The sequence below is a fragment of the Antedon mediterranea genome, chromosome 11, assembly GCF_964355755.1.
Source record: "Antedon mediterranea chromosome 11, ecAntMedi1.1, whole genome shotgun sequence".
Taxonomy (NCBI): Eukaryota; Metazoa; Echinodermata; class Crinoidea; order Comatulida; family Antedonidae; genus Antedon; species Antedon mediterranea.
Genome location: NC_092680.1, coordinates 525,500 through 551,644, shown reverse-complemented (window position 1 = coordinate 551,644; position 26,145 = coordinate 525,500). Strand labels below are relative to the sequence as shown.

General features: G+C 31.6%; 2 protein-coding genes across 7 annotated transcripts in view; both read left to right on the top strand.

Moving 5' to 3' along the window:
- Positions 1-20,756, top strand: part of LOC140061955 (protein phosphatase EYA1-like) — a 121,679-nt gene extending 100,923 nt beyond the window's left edge. For all 6 annotated transcript variants that reach the window (XM_072107985.1, XM_072107984.1, XM_072107982.1 and 3 more), the window contains 6 exons: positions 9,285-9,374; positions 14,073-14,131; positions 14,914-15,074; positions 15,489-15,603; positions 16,008-16,230; positions 16,559-20,756. In XM_072107985.1, coding sequence (XP_071964086.1) covers positions 9,285-9,374; positions 14,073-14,131; positions 14,914-15,074; positions 15,489-15,603; positions 16,008-16,230; positions 16,559-16,639 — 729 coding nt within the window. In that variant the 3' untranslated portion in view covers positions 16,640-20,756. The remainder of the gene's footprint in view (positions 1-9,284; positions 9,375-14,072; positions 14,132-14,913; positions 15,075-15,488; positions 15,604-16,007; positions 16,231-16,558) is intronic.
- Positions 20,757-21,778: 1,022 nt separating this feature from the next.
- On the top strand, positions 21,779-26,024 carry LOC140062366 (ciliary microtubule inner protein 2C-like). The gene is made up of 4 exons (XM_072108558.1): positions 21,779-21,973; positions 22,369-22,642; positions 22,946-23,058; positions 25,252-26,024. The coding sequence occupies exons 1-4, from the start codon at positions 21,903-21,905 to the stop codon at positions 25,400-25,402; spliced, it is 609 nt and encodes a 202-aa protein (XP_071964659.1). The 5' UTR covers positions 21,779-21,902; the 3' UTR covers positions 25,403-26,024.
- Positions 26,025-26,145: the final 121 nt, after the last annotated feature.

Sequence of the window (26,145 nt, the reverse complement as noted above, 5' to 3'; positions counted from 1 at the left end):
TTTTTGTCAGTTAAGTAAACAATAATTTAAATTTCAATGTTTATATCCTGAGGTTGATAATACAATTGTTTATAAGTTTACAATAATATAATTGACATTTACAATTACAAGACAAGTTGATAATAGAATAAAACATCAAACTAAAGCAGTTAATAGTAAAAACAAAAGTAGTATTATATAATATCAGACATTTTGATTGGAACCACATCAGTTTTTTAGACATATTCTATGATTGATTACAGTCTTTTGTCCATTGTATTTTTTGTCCGTTGTATCCGTTTTTCTATTCTACATCCTGTCAACCTAAATTATGAATAAGATAACAGTTTATAGATTTAATAATATGGTGACATCATACATTTAATAAATAGAGTTGGAAGAACAAAAACAGAAATAACTACTGGTATGTAGGGGCCAACTTTAATGATTTGTGAGCAAAGACCAGTGCTATTGAATAAACACTGTTGTAGATACTGGTTAGCATAAAACTACCGTAGTTTGATATCATAATAAATCATAATAAAAATGTAAAGCTAGTTTTCAAACATACCTGCATAAAAATAGACAAATTCTTCAAGAACAGATAAGACAAACATTTGTTTTTAAGTGTCCATCTAAAGTTATCCTATATTTTGTCCACATAGTGCCGGGAATTCCCATTTTAATGGGGTTTCCTATATTTTTTCACATAGTGCCGGGAATTCCCATTTTAATGGGGTTTTCTATATTTTTTTCACATAGGGCCAGGAAATCCCATTTCAATGGGGTTTCTTATATTTTTCCACATAGTGCCGGGAATTTCCATTTTAATTGGGTTTTCTATATTTTTTTCACATAGTGCCAGGAATTCCCATTTTAATTGGGTTTCCTATATTTTTTTCACATAGTGCCGCGAAATCCCATTTTAATTGTGTTTCCTATATTTTTTCCACATAGTGCCGAGAATTCTCATTTTAATGGGGTTTCCTATATTTTTTCTCCATGGAGAAACTTGACTTTAGTAAGCATGAATAGAGGTGGTTGGATTATACTATGTGTTTATTTCTGCCTGTATTTTTTCTTCAGAATTGATTGTAATATAAATTGGGTAAACTTCCCTTTAGGGGATATGTAGGGATTTTAGTATGGCCCAAGGGATTAATTATATCCCATTGTGGGTCAAAGGTGATTATAGCCAGAGGTGTATAAAGCAATTACATGATCAGTTGAGATTTGTGTATGGCATGTGTTTATTTGATTCTGGATCTATTGAGGGATTAAGGTAGATTAAGTGGGATTAAAGATAAATAGCTTTGGTAAGGTGGGAGTTTGTGAATGATCAGTGATAATATATTTGATTGAATTTACAATTGCATTTGTGATGATACTTCCAATACAGCTTTTGCAACTGTATACAACACATTGGCATGATTAGAATACACAGACAAGAAAATTAAAACTAGATGAAATTTGGAGATTATAGAAGATCAATCAGGGAAAAACAATACATCCTAAGAAACAAGTAGTTTATTGTTTGACAAGATCCATCAACAGTTCTGAGTGGGAAAAATAATGTTTGTAAAAAGATTTTTATCATATTGGGTACTTTTTTAATAGTAAAGAGCACTTTTAAAACTTATTAATATTTATTCCATAACAAAATGCCACTCTTCCTATGTAGTTTAATAAGTATTGTTTAGATATATTTGTATGTAGTTTTTGGAGCGTTATATCATAGCTACAAGATTTTAGGTGGGTAGAAAATATTTCATATATGATAAAATTTATCCCCAATTTGAAATAATTTGGATTAGGGCGTCTACGGGCTCACGGCAGCCACAGTGCAGCGCCCACCATAAACGAAGGTACTGCAAGTTATCATTTAAACTATATTAGGAGTTTATAAAATATATCTTATAATAGGTGTGGTAGCAAGAAACAGAATGAAATTCATTTTGAACTAGTTGAAAAAGACTTTCTGACCTTCCACAAGTATCCACTGTAGGCCTACATACAATGCAAGTATGTTGCACATGTCATATAGCCCTACTTATCTTCTACAACATTTCTCACTCTAGATAAGTCTAGAAAACAACAGGATGCTTAAGTGAAAAGGGCAAAAAGGCTATCAGAACCCATTGCAGCTACTTGGAGTTTGTAAAAGATGTGTTCAAAATCATTACAGTAGTACTAGTATATGCAACTAGAATTTTTATATGATATGCTAATATTTTTATTTTATTTTATTTTTTATTTTATTCAATCAAAACCAACAGCGATAAATACCGCCACTAACAGGTTTGAAACATAAAACAATACAACATCAAAAACGGTTAACAATAAAATACAGATAAAATATATATATATATATAAAAAACATAGATTGGCATGCCATAAAAAATTTCAATTAAAACAGGTTATGCAGACTGTTCAAGAAGTGAACACATCATCGTCCTCTTAAAATAACCAAGTCTATCATTAAAAATATCGATATGATTGCTATTTAGATTATTAAATGTATAAGGTAGTCTATGAAAAAGTCCCCTCTTAGTACAGTCGACACGGCTAAAAGGAATATGCAATAAATGTCTATTTCGTGTACGACCAGGAACATTTAAACTAAATAGTGAAATTAATGAACAGTCATATTTAGAATTTAAAATATTATATAAAAAAACCATATCAGATATCGTTCGACGATTGCTGACAGAATCAATGGAAAAGGCAAAATTAACACAGTTATAAGACAGGAATCGAACATGTTAATATTCTTAACATAATCATTATCTGTATATTTTACTTTTTAATGTAATTTATTATTAGTAATTTTGTTGATTTATACCATTCTCATAACATGTATTCACCTAATTTTCCATCCAGCTTGTATGAAAACCTCTTTAAAATCAAGAAATACGGCAATGAATTTACACATTCCACATGGATATTTAACTTTTTATGTCCGTTGCAGTATATGAGTTATGCCAACATGCGTTAACTGCAGGAAACCAACAATAAAAGCTTATCGTTAAACGATTTACTTTTAATTGAATTAATACTATTTGATGATGTATGGACGCAGACATGACAGGTTGATCTCACCTCAACTACAGCTTTTGTCCATTCTGTTAGGCTCCTTCAGCACTCGATGTAAATCTGTCGTCCGCTAATCAGTTTCCACGCTTTTAATAATCAGACCAAATGAAAAACCAATTAAACTTCTCATTGCTGTAGTCTGAGAAATAGCTGACTTAAGTATGCTGATAAATCCAACTTATTCAATGATCAAAGCTAAGCATTTACTCTTATAGCTAAGTTCAAACATTGCTCAAATTTGTACGTATAAAGCGATGTTTCAACTCTTATGGCGCGCGTAAATCAGACGTTATTAATGTGGGTTTAGCAACGAGAAAGTGTGGTTAACGACTTAGAAAGTGTTAGCGGTCTATTAAAATGCTATCAGTAGTCACTGCTATTATTCAACACTTAATCTTTACAATTATTTAGACAGAACAAGTGCTAATAAATAATACTAATTTGTAAAATGAAATGTCACGTTGAAGATGTTGAACACCAACCATTAAACCACTAGTGTATTTCATTCTTACAACTTTTATCAACAACTTTACAAAAAGTGTATTTCATTTTATAACTAATAGCTCTGTCTACACTATCAAACTGTGACAAAAAAAAGTGTGATGTGCCCAAATATGGTAGTAATATGCTTCAATATGATAGTGATATGACATCATCATGTCCATATATGGGGACATCACATATTTTTGTCACATAAAGTTTTATAGTGTACAAAGAACTTAACAAAGAAGTTCATAGACTTTGCTCGATGCCGCTTTGTACCTTGGCCTTTTACATCACTACTCCAATCTAACAAGTTGATGGTAGGGTGTTGTTTTTGAGTGCTAGGCCTCCGTTGGCTCGTGTTTTTCAGCCAGCTGGTTCCCGTAGCATACCCAGCAGCACCAACACCTATCTTGACCTCAGAGCAGCGTGCAGCCATTGTAAATGGCATGCAGTCTGAATAACGCTTTTACAAATTGCTATGTTATTTAAAAAATATATTAGTTCCTGAACTGTAGTTGTGCTGTATATTATTTTAATATGATTTTTCTTAAAGGTTATATACTCATAATTGATCCATGTTTGAGCTGTTTGAGCTCCGAACAGCGAGAACTGTTATCCTTAGTTGGCTTTTTCCATTGATTATTTTTACCTCTCCATCAATTCTTCATACTGTCCCATAATGCATGCTTAGTCAACATCCGGCATTAGGCAGGAAAATTTAGTACCTGATTCGTTCTGTTTTACGCTATGCTTGTAAAAAGTATTGCAACAATAGCAATAAAAAGAATAGCTATTGGAAAAATGTGTAGATATTACATTGTGTGCTCTTACATTGCCTTGTATATTAGTTGTAGACAAAAATGGTATGGAAAAGAATAGATTGGTAATACAGAAGGTAATACTGGGTTACTACTAATATTGATGTCAATGCTTAGTGCTCTAAGCAGACCAATGTTGTGAAAGTAGATACAAGAAATGTAAAATGAGATGGGCAATCCTAGATGAGATCTAGTGTTTTCTGCAAGTTACCCTGCTTAGTATATGACTGGTATCCCATTATGTAATATTAGCAGTTGTCAGGTCAAGAGGAAAACCTAATTACTACATTTCACAGATTTTATTACAACCAGAGATGTTGTAGTATATTTACACTTGCATTGATTTGTAATTCAAACTTTCCTACATTTTATAAACCTTTTTTTGATGGAATGTGTTGTTGAAATTCAACTTTGGACAAAGGCCAACACTGTAAATTAATAATACAAAATACTGTATAATAATGATCATGTCATTGGTAAATTTATCTATATGTTTTAACACTACAGCCAACCGCTATTTAAGGGACACCCCTATTAAGAGGATACTTGCTGGGTCCTAAAGGTGTCTTTTTAATTGGGCTTCTATGGTAAAACTTGGCCTTTCCATTAGGTTTTTGTCAGTTATCTTTCAAAAAATGTTTGATTAAGTCAACAGTCTACTTCTATGTTCCACAGCAATCTTTTCTTAAATAAATTGACAGTTCCATAAATAAAGTAACAACTAGTTTATGGTCTTCTCAATTTCCTAACTTCTCCGCTAATTGCAGCCCACGGCTTTCGGTAAATGCAGCCCACCTCTTCCAGCAGCACATCATCTTCCTCCAAATGTGACCTTTCCATCCCCTTAATACTACCTACCCTCTCCCAAAGTATTCATTCAAATCATATCATTACATTTCATGTCAAAATTATTCTACTGCAGTAAGTTGCTGCAGTAACTATATTTAACCCATTCATACAATTATTAGCAAACGTTTTAGGGTAATCATACATACTTTTTTATTTTAGCAACATTTTGTGTCATAAACTTCTACATTGAAACAAACTAAGATTATACATTATTGCAATAAACGTTGTTACTGCAGTAACTGCAGAATAATGTTGATGATGAAAAGTTTTGGTGAAAATCACACAATACTGTGGTGGTGGTAGTACCTATGTAAATGCTTACCTGATTTATTGTCATAACAATAACAATACCCTTAATTTGTTCATATTAGTATTATTCCAACAAACAAACTTTCTTTAAGTATTTTTTATTTATATCCATCACATTCACAACATTCTTAAAATGATGAACGTGTTTCAATCATGCTCCAAGTATTTTTCTTCATTAACATTAAATTAGTTGATTCTTTCTTTGTTTTTCTTTCAATTTATTTCTTTCATTTTGTATTGTATAACAAACATGCTGGAATGTTGACGCTATTAAAGTCTACGTTACCATGGATACAGCGTTTGATTGACAGATAAAAAGTTGAAACAGTCATGTCATGCGAATGTCACCATGATGTCACTTTGTGTTGAGGTCATGTGACACAAACATGAATTGTCAATTTATTACATTTAATTGTGCGATTTATGTTTTTCTTTCAAATTGTCACTAAAATGCTAAAAGTAATAACCTAATGTTATTTTAATCCTATTCAGGGAACACTTTTATGAAATGAATATTGGATTATATTTATTTTAACACTGTGGCCAACCTCTATTAAATGAACACTTTGGTCCTGAATATGACCCCGTAATAGGGTGGTTCTATGTATAGTGTTTAAATAATGGATACAGTTAAAATATGGCAGCTTTGATAATTTACAATGGGTATGACACAAAGCAAAAGAAAAAGAACAACGATAGTTATGGGTTTAAACTTTTGACTTTTTTGTAAACCTCATGAGAATATTTTGGGTTTAATGTGATCTCAAAAACAGAGGAATAGAAATAGAAAATAAAGTTTCATTTTTACAGTGTTTTAATTTATTGTAGTTTTTATTTATATGAACAAACAGTTTTTATAAGATGATTTAACTTCAAATGTTTCTTTATAAACTTTCCATATGAACAGGGATTACTGTACCATACCATAGTAGTTAATTTGTATGCAGGGATGGATTTTTTCTTCTTATTGTCCTCGTTTTTATTTGTTTATGTTATTTTTTTGTGAGAGATTCTGAAATATAGTCTTAATTTATGTTTTGTTTTTTTTTTCACATGATTTCAACGTTTATTCTGGGAGAAATCAATTAAGCCTATAGGGGTCTAACTGTCATTTTTTGTTTATATTTTCTTTAGCTTTTTTTTTATAAATTTTGTTTTATTTGATAAATTTGCCTGTTGAGGTTATAATCTGACCTATATCATGATTAAGTTTGATTTGACAGTTTTGACCTAGGAGACACATGCCCTGTGACCTTTGGGTCTGATTTGTGAACCCCGATTGCCATGGCAACAAAGCCTAAGGCAAAAGTGTTGAGAAGAAAGAGTGATTCTTCTCTTGCCAGTCTTCCTCTTCATTCTGTAGCACACAAACTGATTTAATTGAAGCTCTAGGCATAGAATACCTCTCTGTATTGTTTATTTACAATAACAACAGGTAGTCCTGAAGAAATCACAAGATAGTTAATTTTAACTACTGTACACTATCTAAACTATTGCATTTTATTTTGCATTCATGATAAAGAATGGAAGAAAGAAATGAATAAAGTAATGTAATGTCTATTTTTGTGATGTATCTAGAAACAATAAAGGGGATGAGAGTATTCATACAATTAAAATACACTTAGTTTTCCTAGAATTTATTGAATATTGAATTTAATACTTTAAAACTGATTGAATGTGGGGCCTATACCTTAAGTTCCCCTCTCTTTATCCACACACCTTGGTATTTTCATTAAGTACCCTACAGTAATATTATAATCATAATTATCATTTTTTCTTTGTGGAAATACTTATCAGGGGTACACACTTTAAAAAGTCATTTAATATGATCAATTCAAATTTGCACTTTATGTTTTACGGCAAAGGGCAGTTCAGGCAGATTTAAATGTTATAAATATGGAATTTAAAATTGGGCTAAGTACCAGGAAACTCCATTATAAAAATGTGGTGCCATGGATTCTAAGTTAGTGAACCTTTTAAGGAAGTTCAGAATAAATCAAGAAAATCAAATAGAAACTATAAAATAACAAAGGCTATTATTATGTCATCATCATCAGTTGATTTGGTTGATGCTTCATTAATATTTCAAGAACTGGTTAGGAATTTTAATTAGGCTAACCTACGTTTGCTAACTAAACATTTCCTTATTGGTTGTTCAGTATGTATACATGCTTCAGAATAATTTGTAGGAATTCATTATGTTGAACAAGTAGTTAAGCTCTGCTTGCATATATAATAATAGATCCCTCCTTTAGTATTGGAGGGACACCCTAGTATGGGGATACCCATATTCAGGGGACACAACTGTTATTAAGTGGACATCCCTTTTGGAGGACACCTTTCAGGAGGAAACACATATTCATAGAAAATCTATTCAGGGGACACTCACTATTTGGGGGGAAACCCATATTCAGAGGACATCTCTATTCAGTGGACATCTCAATTCAGGGGAAACCTCTATTCAGTGGAAACCTCTATTCAGTGGAAATCCCTTTCGCCATATACACCACCATTCAGGGGAAACCCCATATTCAGAAGACATCTATATTCAGGGGAAACCGCTATTCAGGGGAAACCCATATTCAGAGGACATCTCTATTCAGAGGACATCTCAATTCAGGGGAAACCTCTATTCAGTGGAAATCCCTTTGCCATATACACCACTATTCAGGGGAAACCCCATATTCAGAGGACATCTATATTCAGGGAAAACCGCTATTCAGAGGGGAAACCCATATTCAGAAGACATCTCTATTCAGAGGACATCTCAATTCAGGGGAAACCTCTATTCAGTGGAAATCTCTTTCGCCATACACCACTATTCAGGGGAAACCCCATATTCAGAGGACATCTCTATTCAGGGGAAACCGATATTCAAGGGAAACCCATATTCAGAAGACATCTCTATTCAGGGGACACCACTATTCAGGGGAAACCCATATTCAGAAGACATCTCTATTCAGGGGACACCACTATTCAGGGGAAACCCATATTCAGAGGACATCTCTATTCAGGGGACGCCACTATTCAAAGTCTCCGTGATAGTGTTTTTGCTCTACTGTCAATACATACATTAGATAAGTAGTACATCTTCAATCGCAAGCAATATTGTAGTTTGGTTCTGTTGCATATAGTACGATATTTTTTTTGACACTGTTAATTGCATTTTCTGTGGCTGGTTCAGTCAATAATACGTAGCCTTGTGAAGTATTAAACAAAGTAGTTGGTTGGACACTAAGAATCATGTAAAGTGGAATCTTCGCAGGCTAGCCCATGGCACGATAATGTTGTGAATTTTAATAATATTTGATGATGAGATGTAGGCCTGGGTCATTGACCAGATGTAGGTAGGTAGTAGTAATACAAGGTATATGAAATGATTGATTGATTGTGCAAGACTTCTTATAATTAGGTACTTAGGGATTTCTGGTGTTGAGTAATGAATAAATGTGGCGTAATATTAAGATATAAAGTAAGGCTAATGAATCAGATATACAGTCAATTCATTCTGTTTCTTTAAACCACAAAACAAATATATTACAAACTTAGAATACGGTATATAAAAAAAAATATTAAAACATTGTATATTTAAATATCTTCACATTTTGAAATATTCAGTACATCTATTGTTTTTTAATTTAACCCTAATCCATATTAAAATTACTTTTTAAATAATTTTATTATTATTTTTTTAAATAAAAAAAGTATATGAACAAATAATTATTAACTGTATTATATTGTTTATTTTAGGATGCGCCATCTTCTGTTTCTCTTGGTTTACGGATGGAGGAGATGATCTTTAACCTGGCTGATACACATCTCTTCTTCAATGATTTAGAGGTTAGTAATAATAATTATTATGTTATTAATTAATGTTTAGTATATAATTATATTTATTCATTTTATCAGGTGTTTGTGGTAAAGTAGTACGCCTAGTGTATTTTTTATTTATTTAAAAAAAAAAATTATTTTAATGTTCTTTCTTTTGTTTGGAAAACATTTACAAAAAGACAACAAACAGCAAAGAAAATGAAAAAAAAAACTAAAGTAAGGCTAATGAATCAGATATACAGTCAATTCATTCTGTTTCTTTAAACCACAAAACTAATCAAATGCATTACAAACATAGAATTATGTTCCATAATTTAATTTTTCCTACACGATTATTTGTGCCGTTTTACTGGTTCAAATTCTTCTTTGTTTATCTTCTTAATATGGTTTGATTTCTTCATTAAAAAATAATTTATCATAATCATAACATATATAAGATTTATTCTATTTTTTATTCAAAATATTCTATTTTTTATTCAAAATATTCTATATTTTCTCCTTTGTTTATCATTAATATTCTTTGATTTCTACATTTATTAAAAATAATAATTTATCACAATTATAGCATAAATAAGATTTTTAACTATTTTTAAAAGAAAATATATTTTCAGAAATTAATTTGTATTGTTTATTGAATTTATAAATAAATGCAATTGATGTTTATGTTGAGATTGTACTAAGTTTAGGTCACCGGTATTGTGTTAACCTTAATTGATGACCCAAAAAATGTGATTGAATCGGAAATTGAATAACAACTAACAAATGGGATTAAAATTCAGCAAACTCTCCTCAAACTCGAAAAATTAAATTTCATACTAAACATTTTTTAAAGGTTTTTCTTGTTAGAAACAATTATTTATTTATTATTTAATGTGGTGGAACTGTCAGTGTTGCGGTACTGGTATCACAAGTTTTTAAAACAAAAACAAAATAAGAACTTAATTAATATAAAACTCAAATAAAAACTGTGAACATTGGAAATGTCCTGATGTCAGATGTGTAGTAAAATGCATTGAAAAAATATTTTAGGGTAATAAATATTTGTTTTTATCAAATATTATATAATTTGAGTAGTTTTAATTCAATGTACCCACTAGATGGCAGCAAACAGATATTTGATACAGTAGATTTAGTCTATTTTTATCAAATAATTAATATTGATATAAAATATTAATAATCTTTATTGATGTAAACCATTTTAATGTTGAAACAAAGCACATATAAATACATCAAAATAGTAAACATGTAAATTGCAACCAATTTAATACAGAATATATAGAAAAATAGTAACAACATTCATTACTGTATTAATAAATTATTGAAAATGTACCTAAATAAAAAAGATCTTTTGATTCTATTATTAAGGCCTACGCCTAATTCCTCCATATTCAACCCTATCAAATGAGTAATTAGACTAATTTAATAATAAATAATTATCTACCCTGAATGGATCTTGTTTAGTAATAGTTTATCCCATGGAGTTTCCTAAATTACCCATAATGCATGAGTTCACCTAGACTGATTTAATTTTCTACATGGTTCGTTTGTCAGATTGCAAATGGAGGCAACAGGGGTGAAACAATTTGCTGTAGGCTATGGCTAATACTACCAATCAGACTGGCCTAATGTCATCCTATATATTATCTTGTCTATAAACCGAATAGTTTAGCTAAATTTCAGCTGGTGTTCGCTGGAGTGGACGGAACGAAGTTAGGATTTTGTACAGAATAACATTGTTATGAGTGTCTTGCGATAAGAAAAACGCTGCATCGTTAATTGATAAAAATGGTGCAAAAACAGTCTCCGCTTAGCTTGTTTAGTTTAACCTCTGATCACCTTTCTGTAGAATTAGGGACCTGCGGGGGATTGTAGAGAACGCGGTGAAGTTCACAAGCCTGCAATAGCTCGCTTGTTTCGACAGGAATTTGCCTTGTCAGCTGTAGATGAAAAAGAAACACCCGCAGGGCAAGTTGTGAACCGCGACTTCAGCCAAGCCCACATGCCTATTAGTCGGAACATTCTACCAGTACTGCAAGCAAATTACCACGTCAGTTCATAAACACTCACTTTATGATTTGAGTGAACGCGATAATTACATCGCAATTTTTTTCTTCTCTGGGCGCATATTCCGTCTAAATTTAGGGAATTTCGTGCCCTCTGGCTTGGCCTTTCCAGCAATGAAGCCAAAATTTGGGGCGACACTTACAAGTTCTGCCAATTAAAAGGTTGCACAGTTTGTCAATCAAATAATAATTCTGTCTATATTTATAATGTGGATAAAAGTAAATAGAAGCTGAGAGGGTAAAGGCTAATTAGAAAAGAAGTTTTTGTTTAATCACCCAAACATTGTTTTTGTCTCCTCATCAAATTTATTTTGAATACATTTAATTAATAAAAGTTACATTTATAATTAATAGAATCAACCTGGTTTACGTTTAAATGATTCTCTCCAGGAGAATTGCTTAATTTTATGGTTTATTTTTTTGACCCAATGAAAAATGTTATTTGGAGTTAACAAAAAACGTTTATTGGACCATCCAAAAGAAATCCTTAACAATATTACAATGAATAAAGGTCACTAGGGTATTTATAATATCTGTGCCTTATTTTTTTGGTTAAAAAAAAAAGTTGTAATTTTCCACTTTAATATACAACAGTTACAAGTTGTAGGCCTATTTGATTCAATAATTGTAATTTTTAGTATGTTTGGAACTTGCCATGTGTTAATGTCTAACTGTGGTTTTAAATAAGTAACAACATGGTTTTTAAGAACGCATTAAGACAAATAATAAAGTTGCGAAATGACCTAGATTGCCGGCTCAGTTTCATCGTTAAGGTGTCACTACCTTAAAACTGGATACATTTCTTCTCAGTTTTCCGTTTTATGGAGTTATTGCTAAAGGCATATTGGCATGTTTTTTAACCCAGAGAATCTCATGCAGTGATTTTAACTACATGTCATACAACAGGGTATTGAAGGCTTTTAACACACAGACGCTTCTAAGATGACTATAACTATATATTAGTGTAGAGATTTCATCAAATATGACCAGCAGAAATAGCCATTGTTAGAAGTTTGAGAATTTGATCCTCTAATTTTTATCCATGGCAAATTTATACCAGTGTGTGATTGGTCGATGTATGTTGCAGTTAACAATTTCATTTCATTGGTGTCAAGTTCCTTTTGTTTGCTCCATGATTGGACATAAACAATCAAAATATTACAAGTTAAGGTCATGGAAAATGTCCCTTTATGAGCTAAATTAGGTAATTAAAGTTAATCATGCAGACCTAGAAATGGAGTTGTTGGTACTTATTTGTAGAAAGCACAGGTTATAAACATCTATAGCATATTTCCATGTGAAACAAAATATCTTCCAATTTATTTTCTTAGTTTCTCTTTGTTACTTACTTTTGATTATGAACTTAGTAAAATTGTGGACAGTATTGACAAAGGCATGGTTTTATTTCTAAGGTTAAACATATGTTAATATTTTTGTACATAAATTATACAAACTCTAAATTTGGGTATCCATTATAATTGGTTACTGTATTGAGAATTTAACATATTATTCAAGAAACTTGCAAATGCATTTTACTTTGCTCCTCTGTCTATCTCATTTGTTGTTTTGTTAAATTAGTTGCAGTTGTCACCTTTAAAATGTCACTGTATATTCGTATACAAATAAGTCTTGTACTGAAAAAAATACTCTTGAAATTGAAAAACCGACAATACTATTCAGTGGAACCTACTAAGGAAACACCTTCAGGATACAGCAAAGTGTCCCTACTAAGGAAACACCTTCAGGATACAGCAAAGTGTCCCTACTAAGGAAACACCTTCAGGATACAGCAAAGTGTCCCTTATTAATAGAAATGTCCACTGAATTTCCTGTAATGTTAAAACATAATTTCCCTATGTTTGTTTCATATAGTAGAACTCAAAAAAAAAAAATCTCAACTGAAAAGGGATGTCCCAAAGAAGGGGGTCTACTGTCCCAAAGAATTTGAAAATAAAATATAAAAGTTGAGTTTGTTTTAGCAATCAATGTAGATTAATTGATTTATTGATTATCGAATTCAGACATGTCCATCAAAATAAGTTTCATGTCTACCAGCAGATGGTAGTAAATGGTAGATTTAAAGAGGGTAGCTATTCCAATGACAGGTGTTACACCCCCTGCTACTTGTATAAACCCACTCTGCTGGTTGCTTGTCTTTGATATACCAGTGGTTTTATTATTTAAGCATATTTATCCTCTGAAGATAATATCCGGCTCTTTCTTCCTCCTACAAATTCGCTACCACAGAGATCAGTCCTTCCATATTGCTGCCCCCATATGTGGAATATGGAACTCCTAAAATCACACTTTTTTTCACAACATTGCTTTTAGTAATCTGTAATGCGTCTCTTGAAATACAACTGGTTTGTGTATATACAGTATTATAAATATTTTGTCTCCAGTTTAATCAAAATTATTTTCAGAGTGATTTATATTAATATATTGAATAATGAGTTATTGATTGATGATTGACCGATATTGATTATCAAGTTAAGCATTGATTTATTTAAGATTGATCGATTGATTGAGTGAGTGATTTATTAATTGATCAGAAAATTGATTCCTTTATAAATTATATTTCAGATAATTGTATGCTACTTGCAAATCATAAATATAATATTTAATAACACTATTTTGTTTATAGGAATGTGATCAAGTACACATCGATGATGTTGCTTCAGATGACAATGGTCAAGAATTATCGTAAGAAAACTAGTTTATTGTCATTTTTTATGTAATCATTTATTATAAATTCATTCATTTATTAATAAATCTGGAAATTTACATGGTGAATAAACACCAGTAAAGGGCAATTTAAACAGATGGGCAATAACAGTAAGCAATAATAGTAAGCGGTAACAGTAAAGCCTGGTTTCCATAAAATCGCTACACCGTGTCGCCGACTGCTGTCGCCGACAGAGCGTAGCGATTCTATGGAAATGCTAGAATTTATCGGGGATCTAGTACGCGAGCGCTAAATATTCTTTGGTACACGCGTATACGACTCATCGCCGACAAAATCGGCAAAGTTGAACATGGTTGAACTTTGCCGATTTGTCTGCGATGAATCGGGGAGACCTCCCCGATGCGTGTCGGCGACATCTGCGCGTGTAGCGATTTCAATGGAAACGATGTAGCGATTTTATGGAAACCAGGCTTTAGCAGTAACAGGAAGCGGAAAACAAAAATATAGAATCAAGCCGAGCGTTATGGGGATGGGCGAAAATGGAAACCTGCTCAGGATAGATACAGGTTCTACGTGGGACAAGCTACATGATTTTCCGCTTACCGTTACCGTTCGTCTGTGTACATTGGCTGTCAGTTGAGTTTGCGGTACACCATGGTTTCCAAAATTACATAAAGTATAGTTCAGAATGTTATAAAATTTTAGCTGTTTTTCCGTTCCGCTTATTAATTATGAATTAATATTCTGTGCCTTTAAATTTTGTTATGATTATTATCGTTATATTATTTGTTTTTAATAGGAATTACAACTTCCAGACTGATGGTTTCCATGCCGCCGCTACAAGTGCAAATCTATGTTTAGCTACAGGAGTGCGTGGAGGTGTAGACTGGATGAGGAAACTAGCATTCAGATACAGAAGAATTAAGGAAATGTATGCAAGTTACAAGAATAACACAGGAGGTATAATACATTATACATATTTGTATTATAAATAGTTAACAAATTGATGCATCAGCAATTATATACATTTATGTTGTGGTTTTGACATAAGATATACTAAATCGGTGTCCCACATCACCCCGCTGTTGCTGCTCATTTAGCAACCCCAATACAACCAGTTCACAACTCCAATAACACTTGTCCGACATCACCCCACTGTAGGCGCCAATTTAGCAACCCTAATACAACCAGTTCGCAACTCAAATAACACTTGTCCGTGACCCAATAAAACTGCAACTGAAACCTGTAACGCAAATTTTTATTTTTGTTTGTACTATAAAATTGCAGTTGCAGAGTTCATAATATTTTCTTTTCTTGAAATGCAGAGTATTTTATGATAGATTTATGAATGTGTGTTGTGTTTTTCTTCATCAGGTTTACTTGGACCACAAAAGAGGGAGACATGGCTACAACTAAGAGCTGAGATAGAAGGCATGACAGATTCATGGTTAAGTCTGGCATTAAAGTCACTCTCAATCATTGCATCAAGGTATGTAGTATAGCAATAATACTGAACACACAGTACACGACGTGGGTTATAGATTTTTGGTATTTAAAACATGAAATGATCTTTGTCATTTCTTTAAATTTGATCTTTACAATGAATGATTGTAAAATAATGTTTAAAGCATTGTTCAACAAACACAGTTGAACTCTACAGTATCTTGAAATACTAGGTGGTTAAGAATATGTTGATTTACTTCTTCAGGCTATTCTCAGCCTAGTATATTACAGTTCTCACAAACTGTTTAAAAAACTGATTCACATACATATTATAGAAAACCCAACAGTCATTACACTTATCTACTGTATTGCCTCTAAATCTCCTTAGATAACTCAAACACTAGTGCAACCCAAAAACTTTATTTAAATATATTTTCATTTAATGGACAGGAAAAACTGTACTAATGTGTTAGTGACCACAACTCAACTTGTACCAGCAGTTGCTAAAGTTCTTCTATATGGACTAGGCGGTGTGTTTCCCATTGAGAATATATATAGTGCAACAAAGATTGGTAAAGAGAGCTGCTTTGAACGTATTGTCTCACGATTTGGTCGTAAAGTAACGTACGTGGCAATAGGTGATGGACGAGATGAGGAACAAGCAGCTAAGTCGGTAAGTGCAGGCACCGCCCTCAAGGATGTTAGAAAGTTGTATCGGCATCACATATTTTAGTATTAAAGATAAAAATGGATTGTATGAAATTGGTTTTTTTATGTGCAGATTTCAAATAATGCATTGACCATTTCTTGTGTCACATGTCATCACAGCAATTTATTAATGTATACCATTTGCAATGCATTCATGATTTCTGCCTTTAACATATTTTATAACATATTTTGTAACATATTTTGTGACATATTTTGTAAAAAATATAATGTAACAAGGTTAATATCTTTTCATTATTGTATTAGATTGTAACATTCTCTCACTTTTTTTTCAGTTGGACTTTCCATTTTGGAGAATTTCAAGCCATTCTGATTTGGCTGCATTACATCATGCACTTGACCTAGGCTACCTCTGAACTTTGAACTCCAAAAGGGTTGTATGTATAGAGACATTGCACAAAGCTTGCATGAATGAAGATGTACAAATATTTGAATACACGCAAATGACTTCAACAAACTTACTTCAAGGAAGTGTGTGTCTATTTATAATTTTGGAATACTTTTAATGCGGACTATAGAACATATTTCAAAGTATTTCTAAAATCGCTGTCTGAGTATAAATGTCACAACAATTATTTATTAGATTGCAATTTAAAATAATAAGCTTAACAGATGAACTGTTACAAAGCAGGTGACTAAAATGTTCAGACATTCAGGAGAATTTGTTGATGTGCCAAGTACGTTGGCGGCCATTTTATTTAAGAAAAGGATCTTGCAAAGTAAGTGCAATGGAGCGTAGAAATAAGCTGTTGGAGTTGGAAACCTAAAAGTTGTACGATGACCAAATTTAAAACTACTGCGAGGGCGACAAACTATTATACCAAAGGCATGTTAAAGACAGAAAACTGACTGTATAAAATGTTGACATGCTGCGGAGGATGAGATGCTAGCAGGGAAAAAACAATAAACTTGGAAAGACAGTGCATCAGTAACAGTAGGCCTGTAGAAGTACCAATTGTTGACCATGTTTTGGTACTTATTGACATTGTTTGAAATAGAATGCGAATATCACATCTACAAACCAATGCATTACCTAACATTAATGTTATATTTTACAGCTTTCCATCAAAGCTAATGAAAGTTACCCAGGGAGCAGGTTCAGTCGTTCCTAGGGTTACTCGCTGAATGAAATTATTCTAAAAAATATGTTAGTTTAAGCTAGGGTATTAAAATGGTTTTTTGTAGGGTAGTGAATAGCTTGTAAACTCAATATTCACATTTATAAAAGATTTCTTTTGTACAAGCGTAATAGTGTGTTTTATCTTCTTATAGAGTTGATCTCAGAACAAAAATATGTGTAAATTATGCGCCATTTGCAATATAAAATTGTCTGGACTTTCTGAAACAAAGGTCTTGTAAAGTAATTTTGTGAGTAATAGACTATAAATAGAATTTTAAGTAGATAAACGTTGTGTAAATGAGCATTGGTTGTAGCGCCACCAATGTTGATTGTCTTTGTTGATACAGAAAAACGCTTCTGCACTGTATAGTAATATGTCATGTGATTATTCAGCATAAATTATCAATTTAAATGTGTGTTATGAAAAAAAAGATATAAACCAAGCAGGGTATAATGCATTCACTCAAGTTATATATGTGTTAATGTGTTTTATGCACGTCACGTGTGCACGTGTTCCGCACACAACCTTAGGTGTTCTGCATATTCATATGCATATATTGATATAATGCATATTAAAAATGTAATTATGTAAATATATACCATATACTGACTCTGGTTAAAGCCTTGACCACTCATACCTTGGGATGGCTAAAGTGGTTTGACCTATCCCTGTCAGATGTATCCAAATTTGCATTGGGCTTATTACACCTGGGGTACAATGTCATTGCATATTATACACAGATATGTATGCAATGATATGCTTGCCTGCTTGTTTTTCCAAGTACAAAACATAATTGTTTGTGCGATGTTGTATGTTAAATTGTTATAAAATCAGCATGAATGAAAGTTTATATTTTATAAATAAGCAGTACAGTACATCATACTGTATATGTACACATGGCAATTACATTGATGATTATTATGTATATGGATGCAGCATGTATATACATTGTATAAAAGTACCTTAGATTACTCAATTCTCAGCTCATTATAATTTTTACAGTATCAAAGTAAAATTCTATGATACAGTGTCACATATGTATCACATATGACACCTGTATCATAATTGGTCATACACTTGACCCATGGAGGAAAAAATAATGCTTGACCATAACATAATACATGCATCATATGATACATATGTGATGCTGTATTACAGAATTCGCCTGTAATACTGTACTTACACAGTAATGCCACATGCGAAGATACAGTACAGAGAATTGGGTGCTTAGTTTACATGACCAATGAACGTATTAATGTAGGTAACACCCAGTTCAACAACTCTGATTTAATGTTTTCAATCCCTGCACATGTTTGCTGCTGTAACTCACACAACAGTTGATAACTTTGTAAACCTAAAAATCATCATCATAAAATAGTACATTCTTAATTTTGGTAGAGCAACCAAATGCGCAACGCTATCACAGACACAACATTTTAAGTTTAACAAACATTGTAATTCAAAATATTAACTAAATTGATATTCTTTTTGTTTTCTTTTTCCTTTAAATAATAACTAATCCTTCTATAACTCAAAAACTTTTGGAAAGTTTTATAATTATATATTATATTCTTTAAGTACCAATACAAAAGATTTTACAATACAAGTTAAAAAAATATAGTTTTTGTATTTGAATATTTTAAACATGATAAGGATAGGGGTGTGTCCAATGATAAGGGTGTGTGTCCAATGGGTTCAATACTTTCCAGAAATAAATGATCAACATTCCAGGGTAATTTATTTTCCAAAATCCATTAAATTTAGTAATGCGGTTCACAAATACATTACCTCATTTCACAATAAACAATTTTGGATCACTTTTGGAAAAATGATTTTTATCTTTATTAAGAATGTTCGAAATTTAACGATTTGTTGATAATACTTACAATTATATCCAGTAATAATTCATACTCATTTGTTAACTATTATTATGTCATTCCAAATGTCTATTCCCATTTGTCAATAAGTTTAAATTTTAAATGCAAATATTGCAACAACAAAAATTGGGAAATTTTCCTTTTTTTTTTTAATTGCTTGTTCAGACAAGTAATCTATTAATAATATTTCAATTTACCAATAATGCATTAATTTTAAGGAATGTAAACTGTAATTTAACTTTTATTAATTTTTAAAAATATTCCAAAGATGTTTATTATGATATTGTTCTACAATTGCATACAGTTTACGGTGTTTGCCATGTTTTGTAATGTTCTTTATTGTTTTATATTTATTTTTAATAATTATCTTTTATTTCTGGAGTATTATATTGTTTTAAAACTTGAAATTCCAAGAAATAAAATTCCCTAAATTTTTGATAAATTAGCAATGGTGTAAATAGAACATTAGTTAGATTTCTTGGGTACCTTGAACACGTTTTAATTTATTATATGAATGTATTTATTGTATTCTGTACACATTCATTTATTATGCACTAAATTCCAGTTTGATACCTGTTTAGTACCAGTAACCAACTTAAGTTTGATACCTGTTTAGTACCAGTAACCAACTTAAGTTTGATACCTGTTAGTACCAGTAACCAAACTTAAGTTTGATACCTGTTAGTACCAGTAACCAACTTAAGTTTGATACCTGTTAGTACCAGTAACCAAACTTAAGTTTGATACCTGTTAGTACCGGTAACCAACTTAAGTTTGATACCTGTTAGTACCAGTAACCAAACTTAAGTTTGATACCTGTTAGTACCAGTAACCAAACTTAAGTTTGATACCTGTTAATACCGGTAACCAACTTAAGTTTGATACCTGTTAATACCGGTAACCAACTTAAGTTTGATACCTGTTAATACCAGTAACCAACTTAAGTTTGATACCTGTTAATACCATTAACCAAATTGCAACTCGTTGACTGGAAAAACTGGAAAATGATTAAAAGTAGTTAACATACCGGTAAACAGTCAACACCAGTAACCAAGTTCCAATTGTAAACTTGTTTTAACTGGTTGTTGATAATCAACTGGAAAATTTTAAAATAATAAAAATCAGTTATCGTACCAGTAAACTAGTTAATACCAGTAACCAAATAACATTTAAATCAGTTAATTCCGACTGGTTTTAACTGGAATTTGGTAATTTCACCCAATTAATGACACGGTTGTGTAATATTATTGTGAGAATGCAACCATTTTTTTTTTTTTTGGCTAGTGAATGTGTCTGTGTTTGTAATTTGTAGTTCTAAATTGTAAGACAATTAAATGTAAAATAATGGAATTCAGTGAATCATTTTTGTTGATTCCATGTTTTTTCTGCTTCTCCCACTTTATCTTGTTTTGCATGCCAAATGAGAAATACTTGTAGGTGATCCATTTTATAAATAAAGATGTAAGATGAGGGTGTTCATTTGTCAATTCTTTTTTTTTTTATTGTACACCATGTTTAATGCTAGAAGTAAAGTGTATTTTAATTTTTTATAAATAGGTATTGAGAAGATATTTTTTTCCCAATATTTCCCAATGTTTAGAGCTATTATATGTTTTATTCATATGCTGAAAAATCGTATAATTAAATCCTTACTTAAAATCTTACACTATATTAATAATAATATTATAAACTTTTATCTCTTGTAAACTACTATATATTCATACTATTACTGCTAGGCCTATAATACTGTACTGGGCCATAGTAGAAATTACCTTGTTTGAGTGAAGTCATAGGCCTAGGCCTAGTAGTTAATAAATATTTACTATGTTATGTACTACATTACAACTAGCTGAAAACTTTCTAAAACAAATTATTTTAAAAATTAATCTGAAAACAAATCATTTAGTTTCAAATTTGTTTATAAAATTGTAAAATAACATTAATTTCCTTACAGGTGAGAAGTGTACTACCACCAGCTAATATAACCAGGCTCGTTCTGTGTGTTTGTTGATATTATCAAAGAATATAAATAGGTATATATTTTATTATCTTTGATATTATAGAGAGATAGAATATGGTTTGTTTACAATTTACATTCGTTTAATTTTCTAAGATACTATCGCGTAGGAAATTGTGCGTCGGAAGTTGTCGCGCGTATGATATCTAACGCACATCCGGAATTACTATTTTTAGAATTTTGACTGCTTACTTTTTTCTTGGAAATCTTGTTTACGCCCTCTATAGTAAGAATGGCTTATTCCGTTGTTAAGGATACCGGGAGCCAACTAACATAATAGAAAATAGTTCATTAAAAACCATAATATGGTGAATATTAGAATAATTATTATTTTACTAATAACTAGATATTTGCAATCCTACAATTATAATTGGAATGTTTGCATTTTGATGATTAATGAATCATTTTTTACGTGCTTTAATTTTTGCGGAATAATATATCACGTTAATGTTAAGGTTATGCGGCGGGGTGTAAATAAAAACATTGTGGTGTGGTGATTTCTCTCTCAGCAATCGGTATCTCTGTCTTCAACACAATATACTGTAGTTTTCAGCGGTGTACAAGACTTTTTCTTCTAAATATATTTGAATAAAAACCTTTCAAAATGTCAAAAGCAGCCGGAACATTGACCACTACTCACCAGGCAACTTATATACCTCCAAAACTCATGCCAGGGTAAGTAAAAAAATCTGTGTGATATAAACTTTACAACAATATTTAATTGAGTGAAATGATCATGTGGCATATCTATTAGTATTTACTACTACTAGAGCCTAGTGCTGGGAGGCCTAGGCTAGCATTTAGGGTGACCCAACAACCAAGCAGCTGCTGTGCAGGGTGCACACTGTGACTGTCTAGACTAGGCTTATTAAGATAAATTAGGAAGGCTGAGTAGCGTAGGCTTAGCCTAGGCCTAGGCTAGGCCTAGTTACATAGTAATAATAATTATTATTAAATCACAATACTAATAGGCCTAGGGATAGGCATTTTTAAATAGGAAACAAATGAAGTTAGTAAATAATTGTCTGTCTTGTAAGTTTTTTTAAAGCCTTTTTTTTATTGTATTTCAGGTATAAAGGTCACTGCCCAACTCTGAAGTACGATTATGGTGAGACATACGGTAACGCCACTGCTAAATACTTTCAAGATTACCGTTCCAAAACGCTTAACACGAGCCAAACAAATTATGCAAATGGTGGTCAATTTCCAACTGTATACACTCATAACCCAGACCTAGTAATCCCAAACAGGGAGAGAACACGGGAACGATGGAGAACTGCGCCACCATACTCATTAAATAATGTTCAACACGACAGGCAGGATCAGCTACAGTCATTTGATAAGGTAACATTTTTTTTTAAAGTGTCAAAACATAGCACGCTGCAGCCTTTCATTTTCATGGTGTATCAACGGTCAACCAGTTACATAAATGTCAAGTTGAAAAATCGTTCTTCGCACACTCATGTTTGATGCAGCACATACAAAAATAATGATATTTTCTGTCAAAATTACTGAAATCAATTAAGCAAGTTGAGAACTATTTAACATACTGTAATTTAGCTTCCTAAATTGACAAAGCATATTCTTAAATCTCAACTCAATTCTCACACCACGTCCACTAAATATGTTTATTATCATTGTGTACAGCTTGCCCAGCAGCACAGGGACCACTACAAAGACAGAACAGGAACGGTTGGCAGAGTGGATGAGTTTTTGATCCCAAAGAAGGCAGAGGACATGTACAAACAGGATGCTGGACAGTAAGTAATATTCACTAAATATTATAGTACTTCTTTTCAAGGAATAATGGCCAAAGTTTAATTTTATGTAAACAGATTTGCCTATTGACTAGTTTTTCATTACAAAAAAAATTACCCACAGAGATGAGATTAAACTGCGCAGTGAAAAAAAGTTTTAAAATCGTGACAATATTATAGCCATCTTAACTTGGTTATATCTGTAAAGTTTATTAAAAATATTTGAAAAAGACTAATTATTAATTTTATAACTTACGTGAAGATTAGACAACACATGTCCAAGACTTTTAAACCATTTGTGATATTTACACTTCTTGAATAAGGGAAACCTTTTAAAATGTATCGACTTAATAAAATAAAGACATATTTTACTGTGAATACACTTTTTCACTCACTACAGCTGTTTGTGCTATCATAACATTCAATGCACTCACTGATAAACCCCCACAATGCTTTACCATACCTTATGAATACGATTGTTAGCAAGAACAAGTTATTGATGTTTAATATGTTGATTTGTTGTAAAAATGTAGTTATTTATTGCGGTGATACAACCTTTTCCTGAAAATATATCCTGAAGAGTAAGTTATTATTTTTATGGAAGGCTGCTTTCCTTCTATTGTTAATGCATGTTAGCTAATAGTTACTATATTGCTTTGCATGATTAGTGTTTGTTATGCCTTAGTAAAGAATTTATTTCATTTCAATTGCTTGTTTCTATTGATGTTCTTGCATGGTTTTAATCAAAACTCCAACAAACAAACAAATTTATTTGGTAAATAAATATTTCTTACAAATGCACCTAAATGCATGAAAGGAATAGAAAATATCCTGATTTTTTTTGTATATTTAAATGGAATTTTTTCTTTTTTTCTTTAAGCTTTAACACTTTGTTGCTAAAAATCTCATGAATATATGCTTGCTTGCTTTAGTTAAAATTACATTTTGTTTTTAAATTAACTACAAGCTTTCCTGATTGAAATTAGCATGTTACATCATTATATCCTTTCTTTTTATACTCAATCATAGTATTTTAATCAAAATACAGATACTAAGGATGATTGTTTGTTTCTTCATAGTTCATCTAAATGTTTGCATTATAGTTAGTAATTGTAACACTTTTATATTTAGTTTAATACTAACAACAGATACTGCTAACCTCAATGAATACTATCATCTTTACATTTTCTATTCTTACTTTCCTAATTACTCCAATTAAATTTACTATAAGCTTTTCTCACAGTTTTACGATTTTTTGTTCATTTTATATCTTCTAATTTCATATCTCAACAATATTTTTCAAATCATTTTTCATGTTATTCCGATCCCAAATGTTCATAAGTTATATTTAGATTTGTTGGTAAGAACCGAGTAAAACTCGATCTACACTATCAAACTAGTTTGACAACATATGATGTCATCATGTCCATTTATAGGCACATCACATTTTTTTGTCACATACAGTTTGATAGTGTAGCTTAAGGGAAGCGGAATCTTCTATTATTTGTCAGTTATGGAAAAGGAAATAAGGAATACACAACGAATTATGCAATCTCCTTTGATTCATCGCTGCCAACTTGTTTACTAATTTTGATCAACTTTATTATATTAGATTTGCATGGTGTATTGCAATTACGTGTTTTTGTTTTCTTATTATCTTAATTTTCAATTTAAGATGGACAAGAAATGAATTTTTTGTTTAAAATTACCGTATGTAAACTGTGTGTGTTTGAATTTATTCCAATTCACGAATATACAAAATCATTCGTTGTTGTACTTTGGCAGTATGCGGTTCTAACAGCAGTACATGGTCTCTCTCTTAGTCCGTTGGCGCGAATCGCGTTGCGATGGTCATCACTTTTTCACGTCAACATTCAGAGCTGATGATGATACTGCTACCAATCCTTGCCCAGTTTATTCTTTTATGTCATTTACCCATGATGTTGCTCCGCGTCCGTGTCATGGTAAGCAAGCCAATTTCACTTGCACCATCCAGAGGGTCAATTGGCCCGATGTGATTCATACGGTCAAGAATTGTAATGACCACTGATATGTTTTGGTAGATTTCGAGGTATCTTAACATTTCAAAATTATGTTTACAGAACTTGAATTTTTAAAATCATTTCATGTCCATTTTAAAAGTTTTGATCCCAGTAATAACCTTTTAATACTTGTTATGTTTTTATTTATTTCCAGAGTGGAAGAAAAAATGGATGTTCTTTTAGAAGCAAACTCAAGAGCTACGAGTAACAAATCTGTACTTCGACCTCCGACCTTTCATACACCAAATAGTCAATCATCCGTAAGAGATCGTGAAATGCGCGATGTACACTTTGAGAGACGTTAAGTTTAATCATTTCATAACTTGTGTTTAAATATTTGTATCAACATTGATTGAGGGTAATACTGTCATGTTTATAATAAATGTAATAGTTGCAATAAATGCAAAGTAAATTCAGTTGCAATTCTGTTTGGTAGAGATATTCTTGTAAAGTACACAACCCAAGGTCAGCTAGCCCAATGGTTAAATTTCATTCTTTCATATTAGAACCTTACGTCAATGAAATATGATAAAAACATTCCGTTTCATTATTTAAATAACAATTATGCCGAAAATTTAAATTCTTAAAAAGACAGGTGTGTCATTTTTACCCTTGCCTTCCCAAATCAATGTCATGGTACCGGTTAGATCAAGACACAACTCTGCGCTGCTTACTAGCTGCATTATGGGAGTATAGTTCCATACTTGTTAATGTTCAGCGCTTAGAGGTTTCACTAATAAGGATATTATTATTCCTGTGGATGCAGGGTTTTTTAAACAGGGGAACACTAACATAATAGTCTGTCCATATATAGTTGTTTCCACAAGATTTTGTCCAACCTTGTAAAGTAAGCCATTTTGTGTGATTGTATTATAAATAAATAATAAAACCGTATTAATTATTGTCAACATTATTTATTTAACCATACAAAAGTGATAAATACATACAAAATAAATTTCAAATTAATGCATAGCATGTTCAAGGCGTTTCTATGAAATTAAATCCCTATAAAAAAAATGTTATCGTCGAAAAATTGAAGGTATTATTA